This window comes from Dromaius novaehollandiae, chromosome 20 (assembly GCF_036370855.1).
Source record: "Dromaius novaehollandiae isolate bDroNov1 chromosome 20, bDroNov1.hap1, whole genome shotgun sequence".
Taxonomy (NCBI): Eukaryota; Metazoa; Chordata; class Aves; order Casuariiformes; family Dromaiidae; genus Dromaius; species Dromaius novaehollandiae.
This window is the reverse complement of record NC_088117.1, coordinates 9,723,294-9,735,351: the sequence shown is the minus strand read 5'-3', so window position 1 is coordinate 9,735,351 and position 12,058 is coordinate 9,723,294. Positions and strand designations below refer to the sequence as shown.

The window sequence follows — 12,058 nt, the reverse complement described above, 5'->3', positions numbered from 1 at the left end:
GTGGGAGGCACTGTGTCTTGTCTCCTTCAGCTGCTGAAGAACAGCTTCCTCATCCTCAGCACCTGGCTCTCCTTCCCTCGCCCCGCCAGCGCCGTGCTAGCCATGTCGAGGGGGAGTGCAATGCGCTGAAGCCCTGTTCTCTCCCCTCCCAGCTACGGGCTGTCGTGCGAGATTGAGCCCCTGTCGGAGTCGGCCAGCAATACGTTGAAGGCGAAGAAAAACACAGGCATCATCAAGCGATGGAGCGAGTGAGTCTGTTTGCTTGTCCCGGCGGACACGGGGCAAGAGCCTGTACCGCTGGCGGGGAGCCTCTGGCTGTGTGTTGCAGGGCGCGAAGGTGGCCGCTGTCCTGCCGGCTTAGCACACCCTTGCTCTCTTCCCTTCTCACCCTGCTGCATCCTTCCCTCTCTCCTGGCAGCCGGCAGCCGCCAAGCACCGAGCCCTGCACCAGCGGCAGCTCCCACTCGAAATCCTTCGACCAGCTCAAGTGCGGGCAGTACCTGTGCAGCGGGGACACCACCGACTCGGTGAGCGTCACGTCCGCCGGCTCCAGCAGCTCTGACGTGGAGGAGATCAACATCAGCTTCATCCCCGAGTCCCCCGACTGCCAGGAGAAGAAGGTACGGGGCAGCTCGCGGGGCCCTGCCCGCGCCCCAGGCGTCAGCAGGCAGGTGCGCCCATCGCGCGGGGACGGCCCCTGCGGCTGGGGGGAGAGCGGGAGGGGGGCCCGTGGGGCTGTTTCTGACTCTGTAGCTCGGGAGGCCCCTGCCCTTTGCTGCTCCAGTGGAGGAGCTGGGTTTACCTTGGAGCCACAGGGCTCCTGCGTCTCCCCTCTCTGGTGGCTGGACCTCGTGTTGGTCCCCCACTGTCACAGCTCAGTGAGTTCCTCTGACCTCCTTCCCCCAGCGCTTGTACGCCCCATCTCCGGCTGACGGAGGAGCTAAACCCACCGTGTCCTCTCCGTTCCCTCTCCTCCCTGCCCTCCAGTTCTGGGAATCCACCTCTCTCTCCTCCCTGGACACGTCAGGGATCGGCTCAGGCTCCAGCAGTGCCTCGTCCTCTTCCGTCTCCTCCACGCCGGTGACGGCCTCCCGTACCCACAAGCGCTCCGTCTCCGGCATCTCCAGCTATTCATCCCTCTCGCTGCCCCTCTACAACCAGCAGGTCGACGACTGCTGCATCATCCGCGTCAGCCTGGCCGTGGACAACGGCAACATGTACAAGAGCATCCTGGTTAGCACGGGGCACCAGCGGTGACTTTGGGGTGGGCGGCTCTCCGGGCCCAGACGTGGATCTGAGACCGGGGCACGTGGGGAGGAGGCGCTGGTGGGCTCCCTGCACGAGGCCAGCCTGGGATAAAGCCGGCGTCGGGTTGCAGGGAGGGTGGGGACCACTGTGGCGCAGTTTCTGCTGGTGGCTCATCACTGTTTTGCCCCCCTTCCTGGATTAACGAAAGCTCTGCTCTCACAGGTGACGAGCCAAGATAAGACCCCGGTCGTTATTCGCAAGGCCATGGCCAAACACAACTTGGATGGGGACCGGCCTGAAGACTATGAGCTTGTCCAGATCATCTCGGAGGAGAGAGGTGTGTGCTGGGGTGCGGGGGGCTGTCCTGGCTGAGGCTCTGTCCCCGGCTGGAGCAGGGGGAACGCCGGGGTCAAGCAGGGCTGGGAGGGGACAGCGGATGGGTCCCAGTGCCCGGGGGCGGCACCGTGCCAGCTCTCACCCCCAGCTCTGGGCCTCCCTTGGGACGAGGGCGCCCGGCTGATCCCCACCCTCCGTCGCTTCCAGAGCTGAAAATCCCCGACAACGCCAACGTCTTCTACGCCATGAACTCCGCGGCCAACTACGACTTCGTGCTCAAGAAGAGGGGCTTCTCCAAGGGGGTGAAGATCAAGCACGGCTCTAGCTCCACCCTGCCCCGGATGAAGCAGAAAGGCCTGAAGATCGCCAAAGGCATCTTCTAGCCGCAGCCCCACTGCCACCCCTCACCGATGGGGCCTTGGGGGCCAGCTGCTCCGGGGCTGCCCTGGTGCTGCCCAGCACGGCGAGAGGAGCCGCTCCGGCCCGCGGGAGACGGCGACGCGCCCCCTCTTCCAGGGAGCCTCCGGGGCCTGGGTCGCTGCGGCCGCCCGCGATGGCGGTGGCCTCTCCCTGCACGAGCTCCCGTTTCAATCAGGTCTTTTTTTCTACGCAGGAAAGGCGGCAGGGGGATATTTCTTGTGGTTGTGTATTTTTTTTCCCCCCTTCCTTTTTTTAATCTCTCCTTCCACGGTGCGACACTAGTCCAGCCGCCGGCCTGCCCAGAGCTGGATCCCGCCTCTCTGCCGTAGGTGCCTTGTGTCCGCGCAAGCCGGAGGACCGGTGACTCGCGGAGGGGCCCTTTGCCGGGAGCCGCGTGCGAGCCAGCGCGGGGCCCTCCGCCGTGGGGCTCCCCGTCCCGGCTTTGCCGGCTCCCGGCGCTGTTTTACCTCCAGATCCTTCCTCCCTCCCCGGGAAACGCTGGCATTGCCGCCGCCTCCCGTCCCCGCCCTGGGAGAAGCTCCTGGAAGGGAGGCACGCTGGGAAGGACGCAGCCGGGTCCCCGGGGGGGCTTAGCCCCACGGCGGTAGCGGGCCATGCTATGGCTACTTGGAAGCCAGCCTGTCCTCGCGTGGGACTCAGAGGGCCCGCGTTCAAACCTGCACCAAAGATCAAAGCCGGCGTCTCCCCGCCGCCCCCCGCGCTGCCGGCTGAGCAAGGAGAGCCCGTTTCTGTCCGGACTTGTGTAAATAGAGACCTCGGGGCTCCGTGGGGGGGGCGGCAGGAGAGCTCCCCCAGGGCCGCCCGGCCCGCGGGAAGCCTTGGGCTTTAACCAGACTTTTCCAAACACTGACCATGGAAGAAGCAGCGACGAGATTTTTTTTTTTTTTTGTATAAAAAACGTTTACTTTTTTTTTTTTTTCAATATTTATTGGTTGTAAATAGAAGAGACAATTGTACATTTTACTAACCCAGCCTTCCCCTGCCCTGCAGTCCCTCTCCTTCCCCCTCCTTGTATTTAAAGCCGCCGGGGGGATGTTTGTAGCAGCCGCGTCCTCCTGCCGCGCTCTCCTTCTCCCTCCCTCCTTCCTTCCCCACCAGCGGCTCGAGCAGGGGTGCGGGGCTGCTTACGTTTTAACCACTGTCAAAAACACTAACCAAAGGGGGACCGTTTTTGTTCCTGGACCTGCTGATGACTCTGTCTCTTGTTTAAACACTTCTTTCCAGAAGGTCTCTTTTTTTTATTATTTTTATTATTTTTTCTCCTCCCCATTTCTTGTGCGTGTGTCCGTGCTGGTGTAACGCGGTCCAGGAGACCGGGCGGCACGTGCGGAGGAGGCCGTGCGCGACATGGCCGCCGTGCCACGACAGCGCCGTGCCGCGACATGGCCGCCGTTGGGGGGAGCCCGGCGCGGACACGGCGTGGGGGAGAGAGGATGGCCCCGGGGCCCGTGCTGCGCATGATGGGGGCCGTCGCCTCCCTGACGCCGCGGCTTTCCCCGCTCACGGCTTCTCCTCCTCCGCGGCCCCCGGCGGCACCGACCTTCGCCTCCTCTCCGCGGGCTGCCCCGCGGAGGCAGAAAGTGCCTGAGGTAAGACCCCCTGCCAGGGCCGCCCTCCGGCCCGGCCCGCGCCACGGGGGATTTTGTAACACTGCGACGAAGGCGTGCGCTGCCCGGTGTGTGACATGTACACTGCAATGTAATTAGTCTTTGCAATAAAACGCCGATGCTCACGCATCCCCGCCGCCCCGGTGGGTGGGTGTTGTTGTCCTTTCCCGGTTGCAGGAGGCCGGGGGACAGACCCGGCTGTGCTGCTTGGGTCTTGCAGAGGTGGCGGTGGTGGCTTGAGAGCGACCTGGCCTTGGGGCCTTGGTCAGCTCTGCAGAGCTGAGCTCTGTTTTGTGCTTAAATTAAGAAATGGGCTGTTTTGTTTGAGGGCCAGTGGCTGATTTCAAGCAACCCTGCTCTGCTGAATCTGTGAGGAGCTTGTGCGTTTTCTGGTAGCAGTTATTCTGGTGTCTAATTTACTGATTTTAGTCTGATGCAAGCAGTGGTTTTAAGAGCAAATGTAATGGTTGCTTCTATGGTCTGGAGACAGAGCGCTGCTGTGGTTCAAAGTGTCGCACCTCCAGCACTCAGAGCTCATTTCCTACAAGTCGTCTGTGTCTTTCTTTTTTTATAATTGCACACAGACACTGGTGGAGATTGCTTCTATGGCCTTGTGATTCTGCATGTGGGTTTTAAAGATGCAGCCCCAGTGCCCAGACTTGCTGTGGGCCTTTGGCTGCATAGATTATTATGTTTTAAAGCTGAGCTTTCAAACGAGGGAGGAGCCCACTGTGCAGAGGGGGTCTGATAGTAGTTACCTGCTCAGGCAGAATTTAAACATCCATGTCCCTACAGTCTTCCAGGGCAGAGCAATTTAGAAGGCAGCAGGGAAGTGAACGCTGGCACAAGTGATACCTGCTTTCTCCTTTTGACAGGAGTCCCTAGGACAGTAGTAGGTTTAGGAATGCTCAGAAAGTTCAAGAAGATCCCTAGAAAGCTCTGAAAAGGTTCTAGATCTTAATTTCCTAGAAAGTGCCAGAAAATTTTCAAAATGTTCTGGATCTGACTCTTGAAAATACCTGGAGAGGTGCTAAAAAATTAGTGGGAGAGTTCTGGATCTACAAATTGTTTGAAAACACTGGAAAATACCTAGAAAGGTGCAATATACAGGAATCACTAGAAAGCACCAGGAGTTTTTTTAACAAAAGAAGTGGGGCAATGCCTAGAGAGCACGCAGAAGGTTGCTAGAAAGGTTTAATATCCAGTAATTCCTTGAAAGCTCAGAGGAAAGACCTCCAGAGCACCAGGAAAATTCCTGAAAAGGTTGGAAATCCAGGAATTCTTAGCACTTGAAAAACTCTTAAGAAGGTGTCTGGGCCAAAACTACCTGCATAGCAGAGGGGGAAATTCCTAGAAAGCATAGGGTAAACCTCCAGGAAGGTATATGGTTAAATACCCAGACAAAGACATGGAGAAGCCAGAATGACTCAGTTACAAGCAAGCCTTTAATGACTTTTTTTTTTCCTGACAGCCCAGCAGTTCCTCAGCTTGGATCTATGGCAGGGAGATGCCAGCCCCAGGTTGCTAACTCTTATAGAAGGAATACCAGAAGTTCACATATGGGGATCTCAGATCCTGCTTCACTGAATTGTAGTTTATATCGCTGTTGATTTCCAGGTAGTAACTATTCTCAAGGGTATATGGCAGCCAGACAATGGGCACCTCTGAATACCCACTGTTGGGATCACTGGAAAAAAAGAGGAATAGCTAGAGGTTAAATATTGTGATAGCTTGTCAATGCAGCAAAACTTGTGTTGTCTGGTAAGGATCCAGGCTGTGCTCAAGTGAGGTTTTAAGTGAGTGCAAACAGAGAATTTGACACTAGGACCTGTGACAGTAATTCTCCCTGCTGGGAATGACTTGCCTACCTGCATTCCCCTTCCTTGTTCCCCACTAGCATTGGTCCTGGCAGCACCCAGCAGCTTAACTCCTTTCTGAACTCCAGGGCTCAGAAACAAACTTAATGATGAAGTTTAAGCAGAGATCATAAGTTTTTAAAATGCTTCTGCTGTCCCCAGTTGTTCTCTGGATCAAGAGGACCCAGAGCAAACTTAACTCCTAGAAGACACAGGGCCCTGTTTACAACAGAAGCATGGACAGAGGACACCCTGCTTTTGGGAATTGGTCCTGAGAAGTTAAGAGGCAAAAGCGGCGGCAGGTTGAAGCGTTGCTGCAACAAGCCCTGGATGTGGAACCAGAGATGCTCACCCTGTTCTGGCGAAATTGGTCCAATAAGCAATCATGGCTTTGGAGACAGTCCTGTGCTTGGGTAGGTAGCCCAGGGGGGTGGAGAAGGGTTTCCCAAACACATACTGCAGGTCATCAGCATGGTCTGCCCCTACCCAGCTTGGGTAGATGGGCATTCGGGATGGCTGGGAGAACACGTAGCTGTACGTCTTGCCACTCCTGGATAAAAAAAAAAAAAAACAGACTTGCTAAGCAGCTGCAGGTGGAATGCGGAGAAAGGGATGATGATTCACAACATTGGCAGAGCCAGAGATTCGGCCTTGGAAAATGCTCATGTGCTTGGAATTGTCTAAGAAGTGCTCCCAGGAGAAAACATCCTTCTATGTGGTAATTTTAACTTCAGTTTCTGATTCTCACCCTAATGCTTGTATCATCCAGCTGCTATACCTTGTGGAATCAGACATTGCCAGGATAAAGTTCAGGGTTTTTAAGAAGCAATGATTTGTTCTAATGGGGATTTAGAACAAGTTTGCAGCATGATTCCTCTGCAGCATTAGGGAAATTCTGTTTGTCAAAGCTACATTTCAGTTTGTACTCAGTACCAAAAAACCTGTCTCCTTCAAGTTCAGCACTCTTAACCTACTTCTCAGCACCTGGTGCTGGGAACATGCTCCCCAGCACCAGTGCTGGCTTTGGGCTCTCTGAGGCAGACTCACTCACTGGGCATGCTGCCGGTGGAGTTTTAGGGTCCACTGTGTGGGAATCAGGAAGATGTAATCTGTAGCCACGTCCACCACCGTCCTCTTCACAACCTCCTGGTCAGGGTTGTCACCCCACACTTGAGTGTAAAGAGCATATGTTGCATTGGTTGCGCTCTTGCCCTTCTCCAGAGTAAGTCCGTGGATCAATTCATAGACCTCGTCCCTGAAAAGACAAATAGTATCAATTACAGACCAGCAGTCTGAAGTGGGTTGAGGTTTATGGAAACGGTTTGCAGCTCCCTTTGAAGTTCACGTCCAACCCTGCAGTTGGCAACTGTTTGGTGGAATAAAAGCTGACTGTATCAGTCCAGGTCTTGGAAGGCACATGCTTCATGACTTTCTCTGCAGAACAGCGTGAGGCTGAATGAGCCACATGTTCCTTTTGCCCTCAAAGAGGAGCATTATGGGGCAGGTGCCCAGTGCATCCAGGACATACCTGCTCTGCTCAGCTCTGCTCTGGTGGCTCGTCAGAGCTGCCAAGCCTAGTGCTAGTGTTGAGTTCAGGATCACTTTAAAGATATATGGGGAGACCTCCCCCTAACTGGTCCTTTCTCTTTAAGGCACTGGACTTAGCAACATATACCCTAGGCACCTGGCTTGGAAGGGGATCCTTTATTGAAGGTAGTGCCTGGTCCACTCAGGTCCGAGGCCTCAGAGTTTTTTGGGGGGGCGGGGGGTTAGGAGGGCTATAATAAAGATAAAGTTCCTTTTGTTAAGGGTTTTAAGAACATCCTTCACTTACGCAGTGACTTTCACGAGCGGGCGGTTGATAGCAGGTATGTCAATCCCCGCAAAGAAGTGCCCGTCCATGTTGTTGACCCCCACGATATAGTCAATGTCAGCAGCATTAGCAAAGAGGTTCTCTGGTATGTCTGGGAGGAAGTCTCCATCAACAACAGGGGTGAGGGCAAGCTGATGAACAAGGGGAGCTGCAGTAGGAGAGAAAAATAAAATCCTTTAGGAGCTGAGAGAAGACAGACCTGTGGCCTGGCATACCCTATAGCTCAAGGAACTGTAGAAAGAATACACCGAAGTAGATGAGATCTTCAACAGCGATGTCAGTGCAGCCAGGATTTCACCCAGCAGCAGGATCCCATGGGATCATATTCAATAAACCTCATGCCTGTAGGTGGAGGAGAAGAGCACAGGATCCACCAGCTATGTATGGACAGGTAGTATCAACAAGTCACCTCCTCCTTCCCCCAATCCCTTCCCCAAAATCCTAGCCAAAGATGGAAAAGAGCAGAACTCCTCCTCCCCACCCCATCTGTCTGTGCTAACTTGCTGCCAAGACTGCAGACTTGGCACAGTGCTGTTGTACAATGCTGGCTTGGCCACACTCCGCCCTGAGCAGGGCTAAATCCTGGGGCTATTTACTAGGCGCACGAGGAGAGCAAGCGGAAACCTTTTGTGGGAAAGGGATTCCCACAGCCAACAAAATCGCAAGACTTCCATACTTGCTGTGATGGACTCAAGTCTGGTAGGTCCTACACTCCACCCAGTGACTCAAGTGAAAATACCAGGGCTGTGATAATTTGTTGCTGTTATAAACTATGTTCTTTAATTGCTCTTGCCGCTTTCACAAAACACAAAGTGCAACAGTTGTTTCTGAGGTGAGCTTGGGCCATGCAAGCCAAGGCACGACCATCAAGATAATTCATCTGCCACCGCGGCCATTGCATGACAAACAGCGTTCATTCAGCACACCATGCACCTGCCTGGGACAGGGGGACCATGAAATTCCTCATTCCCTCTCCCCTTCCCCCTGAAAGGATATAGGCGCTGTTCGAAGGCTCTTCGCTATTTCCTGATCACCTCATCCAAGTGCAGGGCAAGCCCTGGATGGCGTAGAGAAGCGCAGTGCTGGCTGCAGGCTATGCAACTTACTGGGCAGGTTGATCAGCTCCAGGTGGTAGGCCAGCGTCAGCGCTTCGGGGTCTGTGACTCGCAAGCAGTTGGCCAGGGCCGTCGTGTTGCTTATGGGGCAGCCCACGTTCTGTGCAATCTGCAGAAGGAGAGAGAAAGAAACCTCCCGGCATTATCCTCTTGAAGCCGAGGTCAGCACTGGGTTCACATGGGGAGTGAGGAGGGTGGTTTTAATTCCAAAGAATTGTGCTTGCAAAGCTCTGTGTTTGGGAGCACAGCTCCCGTCTAGTTCCTTGTTAGGATCTCATAGACAAGAGCTTTACTTTGGGGGTGTTTTGTTTGTTTTGTTTTGTTTTCTTCAAGTAAGGCTTTAACTTCAGGAGAGCTGCAGAAGCTCGGTGTGCCTAGGGACAGCAGGGCCCCCGCTGGGCCACTAGCCAGCATGCACCCCAGCCCACCTCTGCGGGTTGTGGCCCCATGGCTGAGCCGCATGTTACCTTTCGAGCCCAGGAAAGAGGGTCCTTCTGGATGGCCCAGCTGCAGAGACTCACTCCACTCTGACTGATGGCTCTTTTGAACAGGCCCTTGTTATATGGGGACAGTATCTGTGGCACAAAAGAGGAACAGGAGGGTCTTCTGGTACCAAGTCCTGAAGAGAGCCTTGCCTGTCAGACTCAGCCAATCCCTGTCACGAGGGGAGGCCCAGGGAAGCTGCCAACTCTTTCATTATCTAAGGGTCTCAGTGACCCCCTGCCACAGCTCTCCCAAATCTTGCAGTCAAAGTTAAAAGATGGTATGGTGAGGGACAAAGAAAAGGAGCAGAACAGAGGGTGCTGGCAAGCAAATGCTACTTCACCAGAGATCCTGAAAGAGAGAAAACATGCTTGCAGTTGGAGGCCTGATTAAACTTGAAAGGGAAAGAGCAGCTATGAAGAAAAGAGGCTCAGGATTGCTTTCCCTGCGCAGGAGGGAATGTTAATCAGTGTGCATGCAGCTCCCACTGAGGAAAGCAACCATGTTACTGAGGGGGTCATCTCTACCATTTACAAAGCAGAGGAGCAGCTCCAGTGGACTCCTACAATGACAACAAACCTGCAGGGAGACACTGACGGAGCCAGCAGATTCCCCAAAGATGGTGATGTTTTCTGGGTCACCCCCAAAAGCCTTGATATTCCTCTTCACCCAGGCAATAGCCATGTGCTGGTCCTTCAGCCCGTAGTTCCCTGAGCAACAGAGGGCACATGCCATTCAGCAAGGAGACAAAGCAGAGGGTCGGGGATCCTTCCACCATGCAGTGTTAGAGCCAGAGCCAGCTCCTGGCCTGAGTGTTTCTCATGCTCTAGATCTGCCACAAGACATAGTGTTGCAGCCAGAGCTGGAATTCTGCACATCCCCTGGTCTTCTTTGGGCAGGGAGCACATTTGAGGGTCATGCCCCACGTTGACACAGTGCAGACAAGCCAGGGACCAGCAACAGGGTCCCCTGAAGAGGGAGCAGCTACTGTACCTGGTGCATTCTCATCACCCGTGCTCAGGAAGCCCAGGGGCCCCAAGCGGTAGTTGATGGTGACTACTATCACGTTGCCCCGCACAGCGATCTCCTCGCCATCGTAGAGGTAGTTGTCAAGGTAGTTGGCTCCCTGGCTACCTCCAAACAGGAAGGCGCCACCGTAGATCCAGACCATCACTGGCAGGTTGGTGGAGACTGGGAGATGAGAAAGAAACACAGTGTGAGCCACAGCACAGCGGGAAAGCACCGCCCATCTCTGTACTGGTTCACTAAACATTGCTCCACTTGGGCTGTGGACAGGCCTCTTGGGGCAGATAAAAAAAGCCACTGCCTTTGTGGCCATCCCACCCCCCACCTCCAGCAAAGCATTCACAAGGACAGCAAACCTATACGGGGCTCTCCTACAGGCTGACAAAGCTTGGAATAGCAATGCAAAACAGGAAAAGATCTCCCCAAACAAACTCTGTCCCTCCTTGCTAGGATACAGACTTCGGTGTGCCTAGAAGATGTCTTCTCTTCAAGGACATGATGTTTTGCAATAGCAAAAGAAACACTCTCCTCTGTGCTGAGAAGAGACTGAAGCATCCAACAGGTTGTAGCTGAGGGACATTAGCTGACATGGCTTCCCCTCTCCCTGCAGAAAATCAGTGCTTCTGGAGTTGCTCAATATGGGGACATTACTGTTGAGAGATGCTCCAGAGCAGTTTGTCTGTAAAAGGCAACTGATAATCTCCTCGCCAGGTCTCTGCTAAGCACATACCTTCTTGCTTCCCTTGAGGGATCCAAATGTTCAGATAGAGACAGTCCAGGCTCCCACGGACATCGGTTTGTGTAAGCGTCATCTGCATGCAGCGGTTTTGGAAATCTTGTGTTTTCAGTGTTCCTGATAGGAGAGGGAAGACAACAGGTCACCATTTAGAGGCATCAGCTCCATCCTTCAGTTGCGAGCTATCCATCCATCCTCCCCTCCAAGAGTCCAGCACAGAGGGAGCAAGGCCTCCGCAGCCACTGTGACCTGGCAGAGAGAATGACAAAGCAGGGCCCTTTCCTGCTGACAACCCTGGCTACTTTGTGTGGCTACTTGAGCCTCTTGGGAACAGACAGGGACTTTCGTACCCACTATGAAATTAAGAACTTTTTTGTAGTGCTGCTTAGTATACAAAAGCAGGCAGCAACAGCCCTACTCTGGCAGTAACAGACAAAAGAGACAAATGCAAAAAAACAAAGGCCTTCAAAAGCTAGATCTTACCGTCCCAGCCAGGATGCGGTTGGGGGTCTTCCAGAATCTTTGTAGGAGCAGCAAAGGGGATCCCTCTGAAGATATCGATGTAGTTCCCAAAGAGTCCCAGTTTTTTATTCTCACCTTCCACAAAACCTCCTTCGGTGTACACCACACCCAGCTAAATGTTGTCCCGTTGGGGAGAGAGAAGCATAAATCCACAACATAACCTCTCATGCCTCTGGCTTCCCCCATTGCCAGCACCCCCCAGTACACAGTAATCTGGCTGGAGCATTCCCCCGATGGCCTGGCCTGCAGCCCCTTCCCCCACTGTCCCTTTTGACCCCTATGGAAAGCCCGCAAGTAGCTGCCACGCGATATACTCCAGTGCAAAAGTCCTGCAGCTTGTCCTCTGCAGCAGGGAGACAGCAGCAATTTCCCTGCATTTCCAAGCATCAGTGGCAGTAGTTGAGGACCTACAGCTTTCAGATATAACCCAGGCCAGACACGATACAGGACTGCAAAGGGAACTTTTGGAAAACATTGGTGAGAGCCTGCGGCATGTTTAGAGCAGGAAAGCACCCTCCCTTCGCTGTCATGTTCTGCAGGCCCTCTTTCATGGGGTCCAGACCGGATGGGTGTTTTGCTTTTTTTTTTTAGTCCAGGCAAGAACAGGCGAGAAAGTCTTGCAAAGCCATAAGAAACTCCTCTCTACTTACCGATGCAGCCCATGCTACCCCGAGGTAGCAGCACAAGGCAAAGCACAGGATCTCCCAGCGAGCCATGGTGCACGCACACCTGAGGAGCCAGGCCCCGAATGCAGGCTTATATAGAGAGAGATAGGAGCGCAGCTACGTGTCCGTGCACTTCTGTGACCCCGTCTT

At 54.2% G+C, this 12,058-nt stretch overlaps 2 protein-coding genes across 3 annotated transcripts in view; one reads left to right on the top strand and one right to left on the bottom strand.

The window, feature by feature from the left end:
* RALGDS (ral guanine nucleotide dissociation stimulator) overlaps nt 1-3,761 on the top strand; it is a 75,495-nt gene extending 71,734 nt beyond the window's left edge. The window contains exons 15-18 of one of the 2 annotated variants that reach the window (XM_064523789.1): nt 419-620; nt 988-1,233; nt 1,471-1,585; nt 1,792-3,761. In XM_064523789.1, coding sequence (XP_064379859.1) covers nt 419-620; nt 988-1,233; nt 1,471-1,585; nt 1,792-1,967 — 739 coding nt within the window. In that variant the 3' untranslated portion in view covers nt 1,968-3,761. Of the gene's footprint in view, nt 1-418; nt 621-906; nt 1,234-1,470; nt 1,586-1,791 lie in introns of both variants that reach the window. The other variant, XM_064523786.1, reaches the window with a different exon arrangement.
* A 1,298-nt stretch (nt 3,762-5,059) lies between these two features.
* On the bottom strand, nt 5,060-12,032 carry LOC135330383 (bile salt-activated lipase-like). The gene is made up of 11 exons (XM_064523795.1): nt 11,894-12,032; nt 11,205-11,355; nt 10,716-10,838; nt 9,953-10,150; nt 9,539-9,669; nt 8,944-9,051; nt 8,468-8,585; nt 7,323-7,509; nt 6,540-6,743; nt 5,841-6,038; nt 5,060-5,319 (listed from the first exon to the last, which is right to left on the bottom strand). Exons 1-11 carry the CDS (start codon nt 11,957-11,959, stop codon nt 5,157-5,159), a joined length of 1,647 nt encoding a protein of 548 aa, XP_064379865.1. The 5' UTR covers nt 11,960-12,032; the 3' UTR covers nt 5,060-5,156.
* Nucleotides 12,033-12,058: the final 26 nt, after the last annotated feature.